General features: G+C 37.3%; 4 protein-coding genes across 5 annotated transcripts in view; 3 read left to right on the plus strand and 1 right to left on the minus strand.

Annotated features, from left to right (window-relative positions):
* Positions 1-2,087, plus strand: part of tbccd1 (TBCC domain containing 1) — a 9,875-nt gene extending 7,788 nt beyond the window's left edge. For both annotated transcript variants that reach the window (XM_016545373.1, XM_016545372.1), the window contains exon 7: positions 1,292-2,087. In XM_016545373.1, coding sequence (XP_016400859.1) covers positions 1,292-1,514 — 223 coding nt within the window. In that variant the 3' untranslated portion in view covers positions 1,515-2,087. The remainder of the gene's footprint in view (positions 1-1,291) is intronic.
* Positions 2,088-3,284: 1,197 nt separating this feature from the next.
* On the plus strand, positions 3,285-5,611 carry crygs2 (crystallin, gamma S2). Its single transcript, XM_016545375.1, has 3 exons — positions 3,285-3,378; positions 4,192-4,434; positions 5,246-5,611. The coding sequence occupies exons 1-3, from the start codon at positions 3,370-3,372 to the stop codon at positions 5,516-5,518; spliced, it is 525 nt and encodes a 174-aa protein (XP_016400861.1). The 5' UTR covers positions 3,285-3,369; the 3' UTR covers positions 5,519-5,611.
* A 30-nt stretch (positions 5,612-5,641) lies between these two features.
* Positions 5,642-12,614, minus strand: lcmt2 (leucine carboxyl methyltransferase 2). Its single transcript, XM_016545331.1, is given in 14 exon segments — positions 5,642-5,815; positions 6,604-6,739; positions 6,846-7,033; positions 7,925-8,022; positions 8,698-8,925; positions 9,225-9,461; positions 9,547-9,634; positions 9,744-9,851; positions 10,576-10,765; positions 11,023-11,179; positions 11,383-11,572; positions 11,657-11,738; positions 11,832-11,956; positions 12,516-12,614. Coding segments are annotated over 14 exon segments (2,043 nt in total). The 5' UTR covers positions 12,558-12,614.
* Positions 12,615-12,808: 194 nt separating this feature from the next.
* The window catches only part of gtf2e1 (general transcription factor IIE, polypeptide 1, alpha), a 17,136-nt gene continuing 5,399 nt past the window's right edge, over positions 12,809-24,545 (plus strand). Inside the window, exons 1-2 of the mRNA XM_016545384.1 lie at positions 12,809-12,897; positions 13,803-14,449. Of these exons, the coding sequence (XP_016400870.1) occupies positions 14,002-14,449 (448 nt within the window). The 5' untranslated portion in view covers positions 12,809-12,897; positions 13,803-14,001. The remainder of the gene's footprint in view (positions 12,898-13,802; positions 14,450-24,545) is intronic.

Below are 24,545 nucleotides of genomic sequence, written 5' to 3' on the forward strand. Positions count from 1 at the left end.
GTGGGGGCGTGTTAGAACGAGGCGTTTTAGGTAGGCGTGGCTGACTCCTAACTTTTATAAAGAATATCTCTTTGGATTTGAGACTTTAGTCTTTGCAACTTTACAGATCTTCTTTATGCACCAAGAGCTTGTAACACTCCAAAGAGAGAGGAAAAATTGAAATCGCATCATATGACCCCTTTAATGTAGCTTGCGCCAACAGTTATACACGAAAGCAGCTCCGGGTGTATGACGTATAAGTTCAGCTTTGTGCATGCGCCGCTCAGAAGTGACGCACGCAGAAGCGCAGGGGAGAGATCAAAACAAAACAACGGTCACGAATTAGAAGTACAAAGCATGCGTAAAGCTGAACTCATACGTCATTAGCCCGGAGCTGCTTCCGTGTGCAACTGTTGGCACAAGCTACATTAAAAGTGATTATTACGTTTTGAATATGGATATTTTTCTTACAAAAACGCATCGATTCGCTACAGGAGGCCTTTGTTCACCCCCCGGAGCCGTGTGAGACATTTTTTTTTATGGATGGGCGCTTTTTATTTGACTTCTTTTGGACTGATGCATGCAACACCCGCTGAGTGGCATGAAACAGCTTGAAAGATCAAAGACCATTTTTAATATAACTCCGACTGGATTCGTCTGAAAGAAGAAAGTCATATACACCTAGGATGACTTGAGGGTGAGTAATTTATGGGCTAATTTTCATTTTTGGGTGAACTAACCCTTTAAGTAAACATAGGCACAGGTTTAGTGATACACCAAAATTTTGAGCCAAAAGACATTGCGGTATGTGCAATGTAAACTGCTCTGCTGATTTTAATGATTTTTTTCCATTTTAGATCTGTTACATTGTTCTAGTTGCTTTAATTATTGTTGCTGTTGTTGGTTTTTATTTTTTTTATTTTTTGTGTGCATTCCTTGACAAAAGGTTATTTCAGTTTATTATAAAAAATAATATTATATTATATTATAAAATTGTTATATTTTTAGAATAAAATCTCTTTTGAATTAAATTATAATTTTTTGTTGTTGTTGTTGATTTGTATTTAAAACATGTATTCACTATATTAATATATTTGGAGTTTGGGCTTATGTAGCTTTAAAAAAAATTATGTGATGTTTATTTTCTTTTTAAACAGATTAAATCTAGTTTAATATAAGTCTAGCATTATTATTAAATCTGATGTAAAATGGTTATGCATCTCCATTATAATCAATCACATGGGCAGTAAGTTTTTTTTTCTTTTGAGAAATTTGGATGCATCAGTGATGCATTGTCTTTGTTGTTTTAAAGGGTCCAGAGGCGGCAGTTTCAGGCCTTAGTGGAGCAGAAGTTTCATGAGTGGTTGCTTGAGACGGGACAAAGACAAGAGCTTGACCGCCTTCTCCCTCCTGCCCTCACCCCCTCCACCTCTGTGGACCACTGGCCTTCCAGCCACACCTCCAACTCTGGACCAACTGTACTCAAAGAACAACCACCTGAACAAGCAATGGGACGGGCGCCAACTGTTTGCTAAAAGAACAACTAAACAACCAAAAGCTGCTTTTGCCATCTCTTTCCAAAAAACTGATCATCGAACATCATCGTTCTTCTGGTACGAGGACTGTCAATGCTGTATCAGGTTTAGACAGGAACTCTGTGTCCTGTCACATTATTGACATCTAGAAAAATCTATGCTGGATTAGTTTTTAGAGTTGCTGTATTATTGCTGCAGGTGTCTGATAGTTTAAACATTGTTACTTTTTGTTATGAGACACCAGTGATTCCAGAGGTTGATATGCAAGAGAATATCAACCTAAGAGAATCATTATTTAATTAAAACAGGAAAGGGACTGATTGTTGCCTTCATATGAATTTAGAGGGGATGAGAAATGTACTGTAATTATTGACAAATCTCAATTGGTACGTGGCATAACGCATACACTCACTGAAGAGTTTGCAGCTATTGCCTCCTGAAATCTCATGGCCAGTCTAAATGTTTATATGTCTCCTTTGCTGTATGTATGTTCACAATGCCTTGCACTGTAATTGCACTATTACTGTATCTTCACAATACAGATTCCAACAATGCTGTCACTTAAAATGTCTCTTGAATGTATTCATGTCTTAAGTGAACATTTGAAATATGTTTGAAATCAGCATTTTATAGGTTAGTGACTTTTTATCTCACAATTCTGACAATTTTTCTCAGAATTGCGTGATACAAACTTGCAATTCTGACTTTATTTCTCAGAATTGCGACTTTGTCTCGCAATTGCGAGTTTATATCTCTCAATTATGACTTTTTAACTCGCAATTACGAGTTTATATCACGCAATTCTGAGAAAAAAAGTCAGAATTGCAAGTTTGTATCACGCAATTCTGAGAAAAATTGTCAGAATTGTGAGATAAAAAGTCGCAATTACCTCTTTTATTTTTTATTCAGTGGCGGAAACGGGCTTCAATAGGTATCACATGTAATATATTAGTTTAAATACACACTAGGCCTACTTCCACCATGTTGATATTGAACAATTTAACCACGACTTTTTTAGTGCTTACAGCACGGAAACATTTCAAAAAAGCCACCCTGATCACAGTGGTCAAATTTTGCTTTCAAAATATTTTGAATCTGATGACTCCTTATGTCTCTTGGCCTAATCGGAAAGATGGCTGCATGCTTTATAATCTCACTGAATACAGTTGAGTGTGTACGACTCTATCGTGAACACTGAGTATTCAGACCTCTGACTCATTACACATAATACTTTTTGCATACTCGGTAGCAGGGAAGTGTGCATATTCTGGTGCAGGGTATATGTACTATAGGTTACTTTATTAAATACAATATTTCACTGTAGATTTCTCATTTTAAAACCTAAATTATCACTGCCTGTTCAATGGTCTATATGCAAACCACTCACGTTTTCTCCAGATTTAGTTTAGTTAGTTGGTTTATTTGCCAGTGGCTGTTCTGTTGAAAAGAGTTGAGCCAGAGTAATGAATGCCATTCAGCAGCACATGATACAATCCAATGAGTCTGGGCTCTTTATTTGGCAGTGCTCTTGGCATCAGGTGCTGGCCAGTGTGCTGTGTTTGTTGTGGTTCAGGTTGGTCCAGTTGTAGGGTGCCGTGTTGTTTCAGGGTGAATGAATGCCCGTGCCCGGCTGGTCATTATCCTTTAATCCCCATTTGCTTTTCTGGAAAAAAAACTGAATAGTGCTAGAATCACTGACTCGATTTTTGGATCTCATTTTCATGACAAAGTGAATATCTGGCCCTCCCCTGCTCGTCATTTTGATGTTGGGAGCTGCATATTTAAACAGCCCCATAAACATTCACTCTGGACACTTAGACCACCTCCCCAGGCAAGACTAAATACAGTATTCAAGATGGGCAGGGTGAGTAGGAAATCACTTGAATATAATGAAAAAGAGGCTGAATCTAGTGCAGCTGCATAATTTATAAAAACAAAAATGTATAATCAAGGTTTCTCAACCTGGCAGATGTAGAAGTTGTGTAGCATCTTTGTGTTTAGTTCAGCAAATTAGTTTGTGAATGCACATGAGTGGATGTGTTAGATATGGATATATTAGTTCTATTAACTTCACAAAATACATTATTGGGAAATGCATTTAAGGTCTACCAAATAGTGCTGCTATATTGTTGATACTTCATGACATCATCAGAAATTTAAATGTGTGTATTTTTTGTATACTTGAATGCAATGCAATGCCTAAATGATGACATTGACTTTTAAAACTATTTTCTAAAAGCCCTATTTTCTAGAACCTCTTTTCTAAACATCTTGGCCTGCAGTCAGATCAGTACTTTAGGACTGGGTTGAATTAGATTGTTTAGAAAACTATGTTTTTATTCTAGATCAGACAATTTGGAAACTAAGATGGTCATCTGTGGTTTTAAATGTGCAATATTGGTTGGTTGCTGGCATAAACTGGTTAATAGCTAGTTAAACTTGTTAATGTTGCAGGTTACCAGCTGATCACTACTATATTTTAACGTATCTTGAAAATTGTCCATAGAAAATCAGTGGATACCAATTAATGGCAAGGTCACATTGGTCAGACAAGATAAAATGAACATTGCTTGCTGGCCGACCAGCCAAAACCAGCATGAACATGGCCAAAAATATTAACCATTTTGAAATGATGTTAAGTGGTCATTCAAGACAACATTATCTTGCCGTCTCTCAGATTGTGTTTTTCGAGGACAAAAATTTCCAGGGCCGCCGTTATGAGTGTGACAGTGACTGCTCTGACTTCCATACCTACCTGAGCTGCTGCAATTCTATTCGTGTGGAAAGTGGCACCTGGGTGGTTTACGAGCAGCCCAACTACACGGGTAACCGGTATCTGCTAACCAGAGGAGACTATCCTGAATACCTGGGCTGGATGGGCCTCAATGACTGTCTCAGTTCCTGCAAGCTCATCCGCTTTGTAAGTTTAACTGGTACATTCGACAGCGTGCATTAGTGTGCTTTTTTCTAAGACTTAAATAGTGTATAGAGCAGAACAAATATGATTTGCTGTGTTTTTAGACTGGGCATAATGATGAAGCTGTTTCACAATGTTGTGTTAGAACTGAATTCAATTAAAGCCTGGGACAGTACGAGTAGTGGAAGGTCATGCATAGACCTTTTCTAACTGTTACGTCAGTTTAACCTAATTAGTCCACATGGCTTTTGCCAATAAATCAGTGGCCATATGGTCTGCAGTATTTGATTCAGTCTTGTTGAAAGACCAGACTTACATGTGTAATGTAAGCAAACGCTTAGCTTGGCTTAGTCAATAGACCATACAGAGAACTAAATAAAATTTCAGATCAATGTAATTCTCTTTAATTTACTTTTTTTTTTACATTAGAGGTCATCTTCTCCAACACTTATACAACTCCATATAAAAAGTATGATATGTTGAATCTATAAAATATCAGAACAATTTCTGCCCTAAATGAATAACTCTACAGCATGAATACTGTAATATATATTAACAGATATCTACAAAATGCTTCAAAAAACTTCAAGATCAAACTGGGCAAACAAGATAAAAATGTACATTAATTTACAAAACATGCTTATGAAGGTCTTCAAGTATTATATATTGTTAACTGACTTTCACAAAATTAGTGCCATCTTATTCCATATATTCTTTTTGTCATTTTGCCCCATTTATCCAAACTCCAACCTTCATGCACACATATTTCTATCCGTTTTCCCTTCCCAAACCCAAATAAATCCAACCCATGCAGACAAGTGGAATGCAGTACAAGGTTCAGTTGTACGACAAGCCCGACTTCACAGGCCAGGCTATAGAGTCCATTGTAGACTGTCCATCTGTGCTGGAGAGGTTCCGTCTGAGAGAGATCCATTCCTGCAAAGTTCTGGACGGTTACTGGATCTTCTACGAGCATCCCAACTACCGTGGCCACCAGTACTTCCTGGAGAAGGGCAACTACCGCAAACCACTGGAGTGGGGTGCGTTCTGTCCCACCGTGCAGTCTTTCCGTCGCTTCACTGAGTGATGTGCCTGTGTCACAATACTTGGGCTATTTGGCTGTGACTCACTGAAGTTCCAGCTGAAATAAAGTTTGGCTGGAGATTCACTCAGCAGCACATTTGTTGCTTGTTTGTAGTTTGTACTTAGACTAATATGAATTGCAAAGTTATGGTCTTAGATCTACAGTTATGGGGTGGAGATTGAGGTGAGTTCCAAATGAGAAACAATTTCCACCTCCACCAATGAGCACCATCTCAGACCCCTCAGAGTCCAGCAGCTCAGAGCAGAATGAATGCAACATCAGAGGCCAAGGCACAGACGACTGAAATAAAATCAAATTAGAAAAAAAGATAAGCAATGACAAATAAAGTGTTTTTTCTTTACATATGAAAACTGTGGGTTGCCAAAAATGTATTTGAAATTAATTAGTCAGCTGCAAAAATTACAACAATACAATAATTATGTCTTTAGGTAGCTTATTATTTTTATAAAATGGGGTCCCACACTTTTTGACCAATGACCAACTCAATTTATTAATATCAATAATCAAACAATTCCTTCATCAAGTTATATTGTCCATAAGTCTAAAGGCCTGTTCATACCAAGAATGATAACTACAACCATGAAGCTTTAAAAAAAATCACTCAAATTCTCAAAGAGAAGTCCACACCCCAACAAAATAACAAAAGAGAGGACAACACTTCTGGGATCACTTTCAGAATGATAGAAATAGTGCCATCCAAATTTAGAATCATCCTTCTAATGTAGTTAAAGGGTTAGTTCAGACAAAAATGAAAATTAGCCAGTGATGTACTCACCCTTGAGGCATCCTAGGTGTATATGACTTTCTTAAGTAAAACACAGGCCGGTTTTCATTTTTGGGTGAACTAGCCCTATAAATGATCTGTAGGCTGTTCATGGTTGACACAACACAGCAACTTTCTGCATTATTACATATGCATATTTGGATTGTACAACCGCAGTGAACGTGGCTTATACAGTCAGAATTATTTTATTATGCCTGCTATCCCAGGAAATGTTAGAGCCAAAATTTTGCATTTTATAATAAACCATTAACCACTGCTAGAGTCCATGAGCAGAGTAACTTACAGTATCCAGCTGGATCTCCACACAGCTCCCAGTGCTCAGATTTATTACAGCAACTCCTGGTACTCCATCAGCCTGAAGCCAAACTCCACCAACCACAACCAACTTCTCATTTATTACATGGGCTGAGTGAGAATATCTGAAAAAAGATGCCAAGACTGTGATTTTGATCACTGAGAGGTGGCACACTCTTCATAACACATTATTTTCATTCTTTCACACCCAATATGTGAGTTGTTTCGAACCTGGGTACTGGGGGTGGATGTAAATTCATTGTCTCCCAGCAGAAACCTGATAATGTGGGTCTCAGGTAGAAAGCATCACAGATAGGTCTGCCACCTTTCCCCAAACCTCCAAATATCACAAGCCCCCCTCCATAGGGACAAGCAGAATGGGAATGACGGGCTTCCGGAACAGCACCAACAACTGTCATCTGATTGAAACACACAAAAGTAGGAACATTATGCGGCCCTTACAAGATAACTACAAACAAAATCGAATGCATATACACTACTGTTTAAAAGTTTGGGGTAAGTACGATTTTAAATGAATACTCTTATTCAGCAAGGATGGATTGACCAAAGGTGACAGTAAAGACATTTACTGTTACAAAATATTTCTATTTCAATTAAATGCTGTTCTTTTGAACTTGCTATTTATCAAATAATCCTGAAACAGATTTAAACATTGATAAGAAGAAGTAATAATACTTGAGCAGCAAATCAGCATATTAGAATGATTTCTGAAGGATCATGGGACACTGAAGACTGGAGTAATGGCTGCTGAAACTTACAACCCCAAACTTTTTAACTGTAGTGTCCCCGTTTGTGTTTATGTTTTCATTAGGTTTTAATATGACAAAGATGAGAAGTCATGCCTCAGTCCAGTGTTTGTCCTCCAAACACAGGAAATGTGCATCACCTAGAACTGGATCCTTCTCTGTACGTCCTCCAAACACAAATAGAAAGGTCTTATCTGGAACGATACATTAAGAAGTTATTATTTTGCTCATTATAATCAGAACATTTTGAAAAACAACTAGACTAAAATCTCTAACCTTTATAACATATCAAGGTTGATGTGTGTCGCCATCGTGGTTTTGGACCAGTGCCGGTGCAAACCATGTTCCTAAATGACAGCTGTACAGCACTTTGGGATTGCTCGTTACCAGGGTCAAAGGTCACACACACAACAGGATCATGGGACACTGAAGACTGGAGTAATGGCTGCTGAAACTTACAACCCCAAACTTTTTAACTGTAGTGTCCCCGTTTGTGTTTATGTTTTCATTAGGTTTTAATATGACAAAGATGAGAAGTCATGCCTCAGTCCAGTGTTTGTCCTCCAAACACAGGAAATGTGCATCACCTAGAACTGGATCCTTCTCTGTACGTCCTCCAAACACAAATAGAAAGGTCTTATCTGGAACGATACATTAAGAAGTTATTATTTTGCTCATTATAATCAGAACATTTTGAAAAACAACTAGACTAAAATCTCTAACCTTTATAACATATCAAGGTTGATGTGTGTCGCCATCGTGGTTTTGGACCAGTGCCGGTGCAAACCATGTTCCTAAATGACAGCTGTACAGCACTTTGGGATTGCTCGTTACCAGGGTCAAAGGTCACACACACAACACTGTCTGTTGGATTGAGTGGAGAAGTTCTGCCACCGAAGAGGACAGCTCCACCTCCAGGGATAGAAGTCAATGTCTGATAAAGACTAACTACTAAGGAGAAGAAATATAAGACAAAGATATGCACACCAAATTGTTATAAATTAAACAAAACCTTAGAGATTACATAGTTTTCAAATCCTACAGATTTTCATATCACCAAAAATCTATTAATAACATAAAACACACAGGGCACTCACATAAAGCGATAAATACTTTTAAGTTTGTTCATTTACTAACAGACAGGTCATACAGTTTATTTAGAAAAATTCCAATAAGGAAACCATTATCAAAAGCTTCTCTGTACGTCCTCCAAACACAAATAGAAAGGTCTTATCTGGAACGATACATTAAGAAGTTATTATTTTGCTCATTATAATCAGAACATTTTGAAAAACAACTAGACTAAAATCTCTAACCTTTATAACATATCAAGGTTGATGTGTGTCGCCATCGTGGTTTTGGACCAGTGCCGGTGCAAACCATGTTCCTAAATGACAGCTGTACAGCACTTTGGGATTGCTCGTTACCAGGGTCAAAGGTCACACACACAACACTGTCTGTTGGATTGAGTGGAGAAGTTCTGCCACCGAAGAGGACAGCTCCACCTCCAGGGATAGAGGTCAACGTCTGATAAAGACTAACCACTGAGGAGAAGAAATGTGAGACAAAGATATGCATACATGCATAATTAGACTGGTCTCTACACCAAATTGTTTAATAATGAATTAAACAAAACCTTAGAGATTACATAGTTTTCAAATCCTACAGATTTTCATATCACCAAAAATCTATTAATAACATAAAACACACAGGGCACTCACATAAAGCGATAAATACTTTTAAGTTTGTTCATTTACTAACAGACAGGTCATACAGTTTATTTAGAAAAATTCCAATAAGGAAACCATTATCAAAAGCAAAAATAAAGCACTGATCAAATCACCTTTATCTCCATGAGCGTCCACACAGGCACACTTCCAGCCATCCTTCTCTTTGATCAGGACCCTCGCTGCTGTGTCTCTTCCACTTCTCCCACAGCCTCCGGTGAGTAAGATGATTCCAGGTGCCAGGACAGCAGAAGCCATACCAACAGCCTCTATACTCGGAGACCCACACATGGGCTGAATAACCAGGGGAGGACGCTCGGTCCACTGAGGAGTCATGTGAGGGATGGAGGACACTAGGAGTGAAAAGAGCACATGTACCTCTACTACACTGTCTCACCTAGTGATACACATAATACCAAATATCTTACCAACACTTACCCTTCGCTAGCGTGAGAAGTGCTTGATTGGTCACAGAGCCTTTGGAGGCTGTAAGGATGAAGTAATGGGAACATTTCTGGTTCCATTCCTGTTATCATAAAGATAAACACAGGTCTGGGATCAGGCATTAGGTCAGATTGAGTGGTGATTCTGGAATCACTCAAAGGTCTTTGCTGGGATTATGGTGGTTTCCTCACCTCAAACTCATCAAAAGGCTCCAGTCCCTCGACTCTCTGCCTCTCATCTTCAAGAAGAAGGTCAAAGTAGAACTGGTTCATATCCAGACAGACACATTTTTCCCAGCCCTGTGGCAGACAAAGACCAGTTACCTGTCTTATTGACAATTAAGCATTTAAAAGTTGGTATGATTTTTAAAGGTTTAAAATATTTAAAAATGTAATTGATTCCTGTGATGGCAAAGCAGTCATCACTCCAGTCTTCAGTGTCACATGATCCTTTAGAAATCATTCTAACATGCTGATTTGGTGCACAAAAACATTTATTATTATCAGTGTTGAAAACATTGTAATATTTTTATCAGGATTCTTTGATGAATACAAAGATCAAAAGAACAGCATTTATTTGAGATAAAAATTACTATTACTGTCTTTACTGTCACTTTCAATCAATTTAATGCACCAATGCTGATTAAAAGTATTGAAGTATTGTTAAAAAAATCATAGTGTATATATTATTTATCTTTGTATCGCTTCAAACCTTAACACTTCGAAATCTTCATGCATATAAGGTCAATACAACCTTCAAATTTCAGAAATGAACATAATTAAAATGCTAATTGAAATGATTGCATTCATGTTCATAAAGTATAGTTAAAAATATATATATAGGTATTATGTACAGTCAGCCAGTCATTATCATAAAATACACCCGACACTGTGACCCGGTCAGGTCTTTTATTAATCTGAAGATGTACATATTGAATAATAAACAGTTTCATAATCCTGCTTATTACATGGCTACATAGTATTAAAAAAAGAAATGGGTATGAAACATTAATTTCAGGCATACCTTCTGTATGAATCTCTGCGTCTGAGCGACAGTGTCTGGATATTGTTTGAGAGCGTGTATGGTAGAATTGAGCTTCAGGAAGTGGTTCTGCATGACCCTGCCAAACGGGTCATCTGGGTGGATCTGTTCATACATCACAAACACAGATTGTGGGAGTAACTTGGCAGCCCAGCCAATCACAGCATCTGACCTGGAGAAAATCACCAAAACACATGTTCAAAATGAGCTGGTCTGTTTGGTCTACAGTTGATATGGCCTCTCTTTTGTTAAACAGTTGTAGTAGAAAGTAAAAGAAAGCTATTACAAAGACAAAATAGCAATGAGATCAGGATATGTTGCAGGCAAGACTCAAAGCTCAATCAATGGAATAAGCACCAAGGTTCAATGGTTCAGGAGCACATATGCAAATCATTGCAATTCAAGTCAAAGTTGAATTCACATTCTCACCATTGTGTTTCCATATAAGTCAGCACGACCTCTGACAAGACAAGTGTGGGAGCGTCCCACTGTAGTCCAGCTCCGCTCAGAGTCACCTCCACCTCCTGCTCCTTCCTGACATCCACACCAATGAGATTATAATGACCACTTCTGATGAACACAGCATCTACACATAAGCAAGAAACATATCGCAAATGTTTTAACATTACATTTTAGGGATGAAAGGCAGGGTTGGACAAGATTACTAGCAAAATATGCACAAATCTGTATGGATAATAACGTTTATAAACAGTACTATACAATTTAAGCGGTTATGTTTTGTAATATAATCTATTAATATATTAATATGTGGTACAGTGAACATCCTACTAGTCTGCTGATTTGAGACAGTCTCCCTATCTGGCAACATGTCCTTCAGGCAAGTATTGCTATTGATCAAGGCAGCCTTGCGCCGGGCAACTTCTGGAAAGTCAACCTCGAAAACTGTGACACCTCCAAGGGCTCCCTCTGCATGCAGCCGGAAATACAGGGAGTCAAACCCGGCTCCAAGTGACAGAATCTGAGATTAAGAGAACAATATGATCAAGATATTCTTTTTTTTACAGTAAAAACACATACACAAAACGGGGACATATCATCCCACCTGTCTCCTTGAGCAGGATTGAGTGGCATGGAAAAACTGTTTCAGACAGTGATCGACTGCTTTCCAGCGCACATAATAACCTCTGAGAGAAAATATACATGTATTCAGAAATATCATATCTGTTTTATAAAAAAAGAATCACTGAAGGAGCAAGAACTGTCTCTTAAACATTTACCTATTAATCAGTGGAGCTCTTCTTGACACCTTGCACACAAAATGCTTAAGGAAATCATCGTGGAAGTAGCCCTGTGCTGCTGCGGACACCTTACTGACCACACTGCTGTCATTTGTCCCCTGCACCTGAGAGAAAATGTCAAAATATGGACAAAAATTAATGCCACAGTTAATGCAAATTAATAATGCCACAGAAGAAAGTAAGTAATACAGGTTTGGAACAACATGAGGGTGAATACATGATTACACAATATTTATTGTTAGGTTGACTATTCCTTCAAGATCAGCAAAAAACATGTCAAAACAACATGCAGAGTACAGAAAGCTGTTATTAAAAACGTATTGTTATTAAACGTTATATAAGTAATATAATATTAATATAACTTAAATACATTTATATATTACGCTCATTAAAAGGTACTGTGGTTGTGGTTGTGGTAGTACAATATTATGGTGACCGACTCAGTTGGCAATACCATATATTGTTTGATTTCCAAAATTCTATGCAATTTTATTAGGGTACTTACTATGGGCCAAACAGTAGATTACTATTAATGTCCATGGTACCTTTTGTTAGTGGTATAGCATCATTTTGACTGCCATATTTGACCTTTTTTAAGTTCTCGGATCTGAGCTGATCCGGTTTAAATGAAACCCAACAGAACATAAATACTGTCAGACTCACAGCAGCATCTTTTCCTTGCTCTCTCCTGCTGTTTACTGGCATTACACCGAACACACGTGGAAGCAGCCTGTGGAAACAACAAGGAAGCACAAAAGCGGAAGCGGGTGCACATCATTCTATGACAAAAGCGTTTGTGATCGGTATATTATATAAAGGTACTGAGACACCGCAAAATAGACCCTTAACACATAACACATAGTTGTTGTTTATAATTGCATTATAGTTTCGAGATAAATATATGAACATTTATTTGCTATATATATTTATTTATTTAAATCGTCCCTGGACTTTTCAGCAACATCTCATGCGTCATTTCCGCTGAACGTTAGCGTGATGCTGAACTAGGGAACTTGTTCAGATCTAAACAGGAGGAAAATTAAAGGTTTGAGCTGTGTTTTTTCCTATCGTTCAGGCTTTTATGTTGTTTATTTTTATGACGATATTAATCTAACTGTATCCTTCATTATACTCCGTTTCGATAATCTAATATTAAACTCAACAATGAGATAAATTATGCTTCATTGGGCAGTGAGCTGTAACGTTACAGTTACTGTCACTTTGCTTGGTTAATTTAATTCATACATTATGCGTTTGTTGCCGAAGTTAATGACTAATAAATATTACTATGTTTATCTTCTCTCTTAATTTACAGTGATTGAAACTGGGTGAATATATGACTCCTAAAATGAGCCCCCTCACATTTGTATTTTAAGCTTTCTGTTCACATGAATATCTGCTGGTCACATTAAAACCCAGCTAAATCCAGCTGATAATATTTATTGGTTAAAGCTGGTCATTTATGGTTCTTAGCTTTCTGTATGGCATGTCATGTTGGAACAAATCTTCCAGACAGCCTTTCTATAATAGATTGAACATTGTTGTTGTTGTGAGTTGTGTTTAATTGAATTGATTATTAAGGTAATATTATCTGTCTGGCTAACATGGATTGATCATAGAATGAAACTGTGAGAATAACTTGTGGTAATCTTAGGAATACCATTTACAAGGAGTTATTATTGAACAATAAAATAGTAATGAATATTATTAATAAATCAGCAATATATTGCATTAAATTGATTTTTTTTTCCAGGGAAAAAATTCTAGCTGTATTGAAGTTACTTATTTATTTAGAAAATTTCACTTTGTGAAAAACTTTACTAATTTGTAGCAGGGCAAATAATAAAAAAAATATTTAAAAGAAATTAATAAATAGAACTGTTGACATATAGACAGTTATTGGATCATATGTGTAACTGATCTCTTTTTCTGTTCTCCCACTATTCACAGACCTCCGTCATACAATCCCATAGTCATCCACCTGATTACCTTCTTGAATACCAGACGAGCTGACCCTTCCTATTACAATCCACTCCCGTTCTTCCTAAAAACATATCGTTATTGGTCTTGAAAATACTTCCACCTCCTGCTTTTGCTCTGTTTCTCCATCTTTCCCTCGTTTAGTTCTACTCTTTCCCTCCCGTCCATCATGACTGAACCAGAGCTTCTCACAGAGGTCCCTGCGTCTCTGAAACGGCTGGCCAAGCAGGTTGTGCGAGGTTTCTATGGCATCGAGCATGCTCTCGCTCTGGATGTGCTGATCCGGAACCCCTGCGTACGTGAAGAGGACATGCTGGAACTGCTTAAGTTCGACCGCAAGCAGCTGCGTTCGATTCTGAACACACTCAAGGCTGACAAGTTTGTCAAATGTCGTATGCGTGTGGAGACGGCACCTGACGGCAAGACGACACGACACAATTACTATTTCATTAACTACCGGCTGCTGGTTAATGTGGTGAAGTACAAGCTGGACCACATGCGCAGACGCATTGAGACGGACGAGCGGGACTCGACTAACAGAGCATCCTTCCGCTGCCCCTGCTGCATGAACACATTCACTGACCTTGAGGCCAACCAGCTGTTTGACCCCATGACTGGTGAGTATGAAAGTGGAAGATGATTGTTTTAAACTGTTTGTTTGAATGCTATAAACACATGATCAAATAAGCTCTCCTTCAGGGATGTTTTATTAAAAGACATCATTGGCATTAGGGTTAGGCGTTATTACGGTACATACATGCAGCAGTAGAAATGAATCTGCTGTTAGAGTTTCTCCTATACCGTGTGAGTATTAGTGGGCAGAACTGTGTTGTTATTTGCACATATACGACTGTTTAAACATTTGTCAGTAAGATTTTTTTTTTTAAGGAAATGAATACTTTTTTTTTTCCACAAGGATACATTAAATTCATCACAAATGATAGTAAAGACATTTATAATGTTTCAAATTAATACCGTAAAACTTTTTTTTATCAATGAATCCTGAAAAATGTAGCAAAAGCAGAACAACCTTTTTCAACCATTTTCAGCACCGTCATCATCATATTAGAATGATTTCTGAAGGATCATGTGACACTGAAGACTAGAGTAATGGCTGCTGAAAGTTTAGCTGTACCATCACAGGAATAAATGACATTTTAAAATGTATTAAAATAGAAAACAGATTAATTTCCCGGTATTATTTTTTTTTTTACTGTACTTTTTATCAAATAAACGCAGCCATGCTGAGCATAAGACTTCTTTCAAAAACATACAAATCTTACCGTCCCCATAATTGGGAGATGCAAGATTTTGGTCATATTATCCGTCTGTACTAGGCTGGTCAAATGGAATTAAAATCAGTTAAAGCAAACCAAGTGTACTGAATTAAAATGCATCTGCTTTGATTTCTCTCTTCCCTTAGAATTTCATGGAACAAATATATTCTTTTGAGTGTTATAATAATGGTAATGTGAGTTATGGGTCAAAGTTACTGTGTGATTATGATGTTGAAATCCATTAGAAAATACTCTCTAATTTAAGTATCTCGTTTATTCTGGCTGAATCTTTCATGTATATTAAATTAAATTCAAGTTTATTTGTATAGCGCTTTTCACAATACAAATCGTTGCAAAAAGTTTCTATTTTAAAGTTTCTACGTAATATTTAGTAGTAGCTTATCAGTGGTGACTATGTCAAGTTGATGTCCATATGTCAGAAATGTACAGTAAAATTCATGCAGTTAGTTAATGACATGTAATCAAACAGACGGTGAACACTATTAACTGCAATGATTATATGTTGCGATTACACTTATAGCAAAGTTTCGTAGTTTTGTATGTTGTTTAAGGGTTGGCATTATCTGAGGTCGTCTGAGGGGTTGGCATCATCTCTTCTCAGGTGTTCGGTCATCTCAGATCTTCATAAGATCCGTATACAATGAACATATAAGCTTATATTGACTTTTGTAATCTCTGTGTGGTTTTGTAAGATTCAACAGAAACCATCTTGAAGTTCTTAATTGCAAGCTGGTATCACATTTAAGGGATTGTGTCATCATTGTGTGAAGATCCTAAGCCATGTACATTAGGAAGTGCCAGATGTTTTTAATATAAGTCTTTGTTTGATCTTTATCTATTTGCCCACTTTTGGTAAGTGCGTTGTAATCTCGAAGTGAGTGATAAATTAATTTAAAGGGGTCATATGATGCGATTTCAATTTTTCCTTTCTCTTTGGAGTGTTACAAGCTGATTGTGCATAGATAAGATCCCTGAAGTTGCAAAGACTAAAGTCTCAAAACCAAAGAGATATTCTTTATCATGATCCACACTTTGGCAGAACTGTGTTCAGACACATGATGGCAGCAGAGGTCAAAATTTGAAATGTTTTCAACACTTGACTGAACCTCACTTGGAGACTGATGCTGAATTGCGTCAGTTTGCAGACAGTAATCACAGACAGGAATGGAAATGAAACTTTATTTTAATAGGTTTAAAAATAAACCGGCTGTAATCTCATAGAGGCGGCTGTAAGGATTAGCACACCGCATTGACATCATCATCATGCCTTTCTGCTTCTGTGCCTACTGTTTTACACTTCTGACTTCAACAGCTACTGATTTATGTACTTAGCGAAACACACACACACACACACAAGTGCTGCTCTTGACGTGACTTGTGTTATAATGGTTTCAGAGAGGGAGTATTTGTGAAGCTTTGCACACTGCTGGCCGTCCCTGTTTAAGCTTTTATTATGGACTGAACCCAGCAAAACCAGTCTGCAATCTGCATTGTGCGTGTGTGTGTGTGTGTGTGTGTGTGTGTGTTTGAGTCCATTCCAGCAGTCTTGAATCATGTATAATTGATCTAACCTGTGTTGTGTTCAGAAGGAAAATAAATGAGAAGAGAGTCTGAAGAGCAGTCTCTCAACACCACTGAACACAAGACTCGTCTTTAGGGTCACTGAATAACACTTTACCTTAATTCTTTTCAAATACGTCTGTTTTTAATGCACATGTACATTGTATGTACATTCATAAAACCTTTAAAAGCTATGAAAAGAGATTTGAAAAGTGTTTGTAGGGAATTGATTGAATACTTAGGCCCAATGAAAAGACATTAATATGGTTTCATCAGTTAAAGGAATAATCTATGTTATTTTCAAACCTCAGTGTAAACGAACAGGAAATGTTAACGGTAATGGACTTACAATGGATACCTGGCAGACAAGAAAACCAGAGGGCTTTAACAGAAATGTGCAGCTCATATTTTTATTAAAGCAATTCTTCAGTAATAAAATGTGTGTAATAGGAGTTGTAAAGCTGTAAATTGTCGTTTAAGGCACTGCTTTTGTAGATGGAGAAACTTCAAGATATGCATTCCTGTGTGTTGAGTTGCTCCATATAAAAACAATGTTTTACGTATAGTCTTTTTTTTCTGGTATCTGCAGTTATCAAGCAAACGTGATGACTAGGTTTCCTTTTTTTTTAGCTGGTCATCAGCAGTTTAACGTGTACTGTAAAATTATATTGCATATTTTAATTCTATTGGCAGTGCTGCACAAGGAATGTGAGTTGGAACACAGTGACAGTGGCTGCGTCTGAAATCTCAGAATAGTCTGAATAAATACTTTGCAACCATTAAAAGAGTATGTTCTGTGTAATATCAATGTGTGTAATAGGAAAGTAATTGTACTACATTTATCATGTTGTCATCATGTGACCTACAGCATTAGTCAAGTCACTTCAATGCAATTCTCAAATCCTCTCCCGTGGCCTCATGGGACAGTAAAGCGTCCATTATCATTAGATGCGCACTTCAGAATCTCGCCAGAAGATGTTTTATGAATACATATTACTCCACATACCGTTTTTGCCTACTATATAGTAAGGAACTAAGCATATTCGGATGCAGCCAGTGTTTTTTTTTTCAGTACTGTTTAGCACCATAACATCGCTACTGAATCTACAGCATAAGTGTAGTTAGATTCCTTGACGAAAAACACTTAAGTAAATCAAAACCATACAGCGCAAAATGTTTAATCAGCTTTAGGGCTGTCACAATTCCTTGATTAAAATCAAGTACTCGATTACAAAAAAAACCCTCAATTACAATTACCCGTGTTGATTAACTGGCAAAATACTGGAAGTGGCGCATTCCACAGACGACTTCAAAATAAGTTTAAACCTTTGCTCTGAGTTAGCATGTTTTGATGTCCACATGTTTTTGTTCAAGAAATGACAATGGCTGTAGCATTTCTATCATAAAGATGTGGCCAAATATAAAAGATTAAGTGGACATTTTAATTAAATGTTGTTTAGTCAATATTTTAAACAAGGATTAGATCGTGCTGTAAAGAGTAAAAACAATCGTCAGGCATTTGATATAATACAATGTTAGTTACGATTATATCGTTTTATTACATTTTGTTCAATAAAACCATATGATTACTTGCTTTTGATATTTTATTTGAACCAATTATTATTGCCTCGTTGCTATTATATGTGTATTTTAAGCCATTTTAAAGTCTGTTGTTTGCTTAGGTCTATTTTTATTACCACAAAAAATTATCCGATTAATCATCAGAATAATCGACTGATTACTCAATTACCAAAATATTGTTAGTGATAGCCTTAATCCGCTTACTGAACAAATGACTCTTATGAGTCATTGTTTTCAGTGAATCATAAACATACAGCTCAAGCACTGTAATTGACTACAGTGTTCGCTGTATGATCCTGATTAAGGTTTTGTGCGGAATTGTGTTTAGTTTAATGATTCACTGTGGACTATTTTTCTGTCTTTGTCCCTGACTTCATGTCATTTCTGTAGTAAATCAGCTCAAAAGGGAAATATTTATGACTAATTATAACTGGTTATGATTAATAATAAATAGTTAGATTAGATCTTCGAATTAACTGTAGCAGAATCAATATCACCATTACTTGATCTGTCCGTCCACCGAGCAGACAAAATAATCATTTATCAATTCAAAGAAAGATTATTTTCCTGGCCAAAGAAGGATAACTTTCCTCATTTATGCAGTGCTAGCAGTAATTTAACATATGTAGCAAGGGTTCAAAACATTCATTGACTTCGAATTGTGAGCAGCAAACAGAGACAATCAGTTGTGAATATAAGGGATTTAATAAATGAAACTATATCTAACATATAACTAAGCAAAACACGTATATATACAGAATGAAACAAAGTAAGGAAAAGAGAGAGGAAAGTAAAGGATGGCAGTATTTTACATCAATTAACCACAACCTTTGAAAATCATCAAAGAATCAAAAATCACCTTAAAAAGGGGCTGAAACTTAAACAAGCATCTAAATAATTTTAAGCGGTTACTTGCATTGGTTTTCGTTTGCTGAAGAAGAGTCTTGATGCGGTAGACACCGGAGGTCTTTTGATGAGTTCGTGGGGAGTGAGCTGGAAGTTTTTACTTCTGGTTCTTCTGACGAAGGAAAAGTCCACAGCGACTAAAGTTACTTGAAGATAAAAACTGCCGGAAAATCAGAACTCGAGGAAAATCTTGAGTCTTGGAAAAGTGTCGTCTCAAACGAAGAGGGTTTCTGAGCAAAGATTCTTGCATAGGGCTTATGAAGACCGTTTTGTACCCAACAGACAGGAGGAACTCCTCTGTACAGAAAGCATATAAGAGAGTGATGGACACATGAGAGGAACAGAAATAAGAAAGAGAGCGTTGGAGGACTGAGAACGGTGTCAGAGGTGAGTGATCAGTGTTAGAGGAATAGAAAGGCAGGTAAAGAGCGCGTGGCACGTGTTCACCCTCACCTCTGCTGAAAGCAAACTGGCAGGCAGGGAGGCAAAGCTGTTGCTAGGATACACATCAGGTGGATTGGCGAGGATAGATCAGAAGAACGGAACGGCCAACGATGAAGCACCTAACCCTGTGTAGACCCTGCTGTTGTACACATACTTATTTCCTATGTTCTCTCCTGGACTAGTATCCCTGAAAGGATTTTCTAAACATGAGTTTCATGATGCACCGTGTTCTTTGTCCTCTGAGTGGGCTCAAACATGGATGTTTTGCGATTGGCTGTTTTCACCCCGTGCTGCCTTTGCTTAGGTGGCTTAGTTGCGTCTTCGAACAGGAGATTGTATTGATCTGATTAGTCAAGCGCATCCAGGTCCTCCCTCGTTGAGCAAAAAAAATTGATCTATGAAAATCTTTTTGATTGGTGAGGTGTTAGGGGCGATAAGGAGATCTGACAGGTCAGGTTTGTACGGTAATAAGTAACTCGCTGATCCTATCTCAGCATGTCTTCATGCTGCCTCATTTTTGTTATCTCCCTCTAGTCTTCCTTCCTTCCTTCTGAGTCTCACGTGTTCATATAGCAGGGCCGTAACCACCCAATATGTAGATTAAAAAATATGGATTTTCAATGGCTGATTTGCATTATGTTTGGCATATTGCATGCTATCAATAATCAGGAAAAGCCAGTGAATCAACTAATTTTCAGACATTTAAATATTGTAGTTTCTTTAGTCCTGCACCTGTCTGGAGTGGATTTTGGTCAATGGAAAGAGACCAGAAAATTAAAAATTCTTCACATCATTTTCAGAGAAAGCTTTAATCAGTGAGCACTTTATTTGAAATGCTGCATGTTATATAACCTTGGCCCTAATACAGATTATTTTATTTTAGAGTAATTGAACTACCAAAAGAGCATCTAAAATTAATTTTTAGATTGTTTCTTAATGCATTTACCCGTGTAAAAGATGAAGAAATTGTGTTTTATTTAACACATTCATTCATTAATTCATTCTATTTTAAAACAAACCTAATTTTAGAATGTAAGCATGCCCACACATTTTATACATTTTTTTTCTCTAACAGACAAATAAGATGGAGACATGTTAATCAATTGTCTGTCTTTTTGATTCAAGACCAATCTGTAGGATTACTGGCTTGCTAATGTCACCAGTTTTATTGTATTTGATATACTGTATAGACATGATTATACTAGTGTTTAATGTTCAGAGTAATATTTTTAAATAAGTTTCTTATAATTAAAAGAGCATACATTAAATCGATCAAAAGTAATATTTATTTTCCAAATAATTGCTGTTCTTTTAAACTTTCTATTGATCAAACATCCTTAAAATCTGTCATGAATTCCACAAAAAGTTTAAGCAGCACAACTGCTTCAACATTTGGTGTCCAGGAAGCATAAGAAATGTTTCTTGAGCAGCAAATCAGCATATTATTTCTGGAGGATCATGTGACACTGAAGAATGGAGTAATTGCTGTTAAAAATTCAATGTTGCCATTACAGGAATAAAAACATTTTTAAAATGTATTAATATAGGGAAGATACATTTTATATTTTAATAATTTAACAATTTTAAAGTTTTTACTGTATTTTTGATCAAATCCTTTGTGAGCATAAGAGACTTACCCCAAGTAATTTCCAACAGCTTCACATAAATGTAGTAGATATGCCCATCTGGGCGTTTGCTGCAGACATTGCAAATCCAGTGTGAATTACTGATGATGGGTGATACTGATTTTGGACGTTCTGTCCTGAAAACTAATCCTTTCTGAATAGGGTTTTAGATGCTGTCTGTAGAGCTTAACTTGTATTGAATCCAGAACAGTTATTAGAAGTCATCTATATACAGTCCTCCAAAGGAGAACAGTTAACTTGCATTAGCGCTGCTGCTATTAGAATCAATGTGGTACATTTGTCACAGTTGCTCAGACCCCATCATGAAAAAACTTTCTCTCTCTCAAATGCTGAAATGATGCTGATTCATCTTTTAAGGGCTGATCACAAAAGTCCTTTTGTTCTTTGGCGTCGACGACAGAACAAAGCGCCGTCCTGTTTTCAAAAGAGCTCTGAATCACTGGAGTGAGTGCTATGTAATTTAAACCAGACCTATTCATATCTCATAGATAATACAAAAACTATCAACACAAAGATTCCAGGCCACTTTTCCCTGACAGAATCCTTAATGTATGCCTACACGCTAACAGCACCGCGCCATGTTCCTTTAGATCATTGCGACAATGTGTACGCACAGACCCAGTGCACACTTTGACTGAAAACAAAGATTAAATCCAGAGTGTGTGCATGTGCCATATTGCTAATTGTCCAGGACTTTGGATTTGATATCTCTACAGAATTCTTTTGGCTGGGAGCCTCTAATGGCATGTAAAAAGAAAAACGGAAAAACTTTTATTTTTTAATATAACATCCCTGTTGGTCAGTGCCTCATTTTGGAAAAATTTAGTAAAGTTTCCTTTTGAGCTAGTGAACTTCCTTTCTGTCTGTCACTTTAGAGTTGGTTCACATACAACATTTTTGCGTTCCAGAGTTTTTTGTAATTTTTTTTTAATTAATTGTTCACGTACATATTTGATCACTGAGATGCATCTTGCTACTTCTGTAACACAAATGAGCAATGCCTTTTTAGACTCGGTTAAAGTTGATACAGAATGCGTTCTTGTGTTTAAAAACAGCAGATGTAGATGTAACAGCAGAAAGGAAAAGAACACAAGATGCATTGACGTCATTCAAAAAATGCAGCGCTCATACACTAAACATTATAAAAGCAGCGAGACTTGGTACAGTGTTCAAAGACCTACATAGAAAAACTATTAAATGGCAGTGCAATGAAATGCAAACATGTGAGATGCAGGGCAGTATAGTGGAGGAAAAAATACAAGGTAACTTTTAAACTTTAGTGGCATATTTTTACAATGTAGTTTCACACGCAAGATGCTGCGAAAGACGTGAACAAAATGGCCAAAGATGTCATCTAGCATATGTTTATATAGAAAAACACTGGGGGAAAAAAATCATTTTTATGTTTAAAAATGTGAGAGGCATGGTAGTGTAACGAAAAAAATAAGCTAAAAATTTGTTTTTTAAAAGTTGAACTACTTCAATGCTGCGTTTCTTAGTGCTGCATTTGTGTGTAGTTTGAGATGCAAGTGTGACGGTCAAATACAGTTTAATGCATGTTTACATAGAAAAATAATGAAAAGGCAGTGCAGTCAAATACAAAATGCATTCTGTGTGAACGCCCCCTTAGAATGCATCTGCTTTGCATCCCTTACTTCTACAATGCATGATGTTTGCATGCCTTTTGATATCGCCTCATCTTTATTTAGACATTTAAAATGCAGCCTGTTATCTCTGCATTTCTTATCGCTTGTGTGTGTGTGTGAGAGAGAGAGAGAGAGGACAGGCAGACAGACTGACTGACAAGGAGGGCTGCAGTAAAATTGTTCTCTGCACTCCGGGCTTGTCAATATTTCCTCTGGAGCTGTGTCAAATATGACAGAGACCTTTTTTTTATCTTCCCTTCACCTGAATGTTATTTCTTTTCTTTTTAAAGTCAGTCTCTCTCTCTCTCTCTCTCTCTCTCTCTTTCTTTGTGCTTGTCAAATTGTTTTCTTTTTTGCCCTCCACTCCTGTATTGGCAGAGAAGACATCTGTAGTAAAAGGGCCTAGCTGGAGGTGATTGTTTTTCAGGAGCGCCATCACAGATTTTGTTGTCAACTTTCCAGCAAAGCTTTTAAAATGGAAATTGCGGCGAATCGTTTACTCGTTCAATTCCCCTCAAGGCCAGAAACTCAGAAGCTGTTTCACCATGCACTCTCAGCACATAACATGGGAGTATTTGAGCATAAAAAAACATATTGCTCGTGTGTGTTCATGATAGCAAAACATGAAAACGAGTAGAGTGACATTCTAAATAAAAGACTACTATTAAAGGAAGGTTACAATATCAGCACCATCTGTGACTGACCATTAAATGCTAAGTACACACATATGTAAAATATGTTAAGGCATGTATTTTATATTCGGCTAGTAGTTGGAGTACGCCACACACTCATACAGAGGGCCCTGCTGTGTGTGTTCTTGTCAGAAGGCTGTAAATAACTTCAGCAGCAGATGGCAAACCAGACCAGCTTCGCTTGCCATGGAGCCGCCAGTGAATTCTGGGGCTGAATGTGTGTTTGTGTATGTTTGTCTTTGTGTCTGTGACTGTTTTTCCTCTTTCCTGTTTCAATAATATTAGATGGTCAGCAGTGGTTTTGGCACCATCCTCTTGATGGCATTGAACTGTAATTGGACCACACCCTGTTTCTTTTCGTAGTCCCTTAAAATAGAAATGTTTTTCATTTTTGCTAGCAGTGCTATTTTATTTTAATAATAAAAAAACCACAAGTTTTTGATATAAAATGGCCATAAGTGAAAATTAATTATTCTATTCAGCAAGGATGTTTCAACTGACTGGGGAAGTCGTGGCCTAATGGTTAGAGAGTCGGACTCGTAACCCAAAGGTTTCGGGTTCGAGTCTCGTACCGGCAGGGATTGTAGGTGGGGGGAGTGAATGTACAGCGCTCTCTCCCACCTTCAATACCACGACTGAGGTGCCCTTGAGCAAGGCACCGAACCCCCAACTGCTCCCTGGGCGGCGCAGCAAAAAAAATGGCTGCCCACTGCTCCGGGTGTGTGTTCACGGATTGTGTGTTCACTGCTGTGTGTGTGCACTTTGGATGGGATAAATGCAGAGCACTAATTCCGAGTATGGGTCACCATACTTGGCCACATGTCACGTCACTTTCACTTTCTTAAATGATAGCTGATTAACAAGAGTGTAGAAGCACCTAATCCTGATCGTAAGCCTAAAACAGATATTTCCTGAAAAGTTATCCCTCAATTCTGATTGG

The sequence above is a fragment of the Sinocyclocheilus rhinocerous genome, unplaced genomic scaffold, assembly GCF_001515625.1.
Source record: "Sinocyclocheilus rhinocerous isolate Xijiao unplaced genomic scaffold, SAMN03320098_v1.1 scaffold1842, whole genome shotgun sequence".
In the NCBI taxonomy this organism is placed as follows: domain Eukaryota; kingdom Metazoa; phylum Chordata; class Actinopteri; order Cypriniformes; family Cyprinidae; genus Sinocyclocheilus; species Sinocyclocheilus rhinocerous.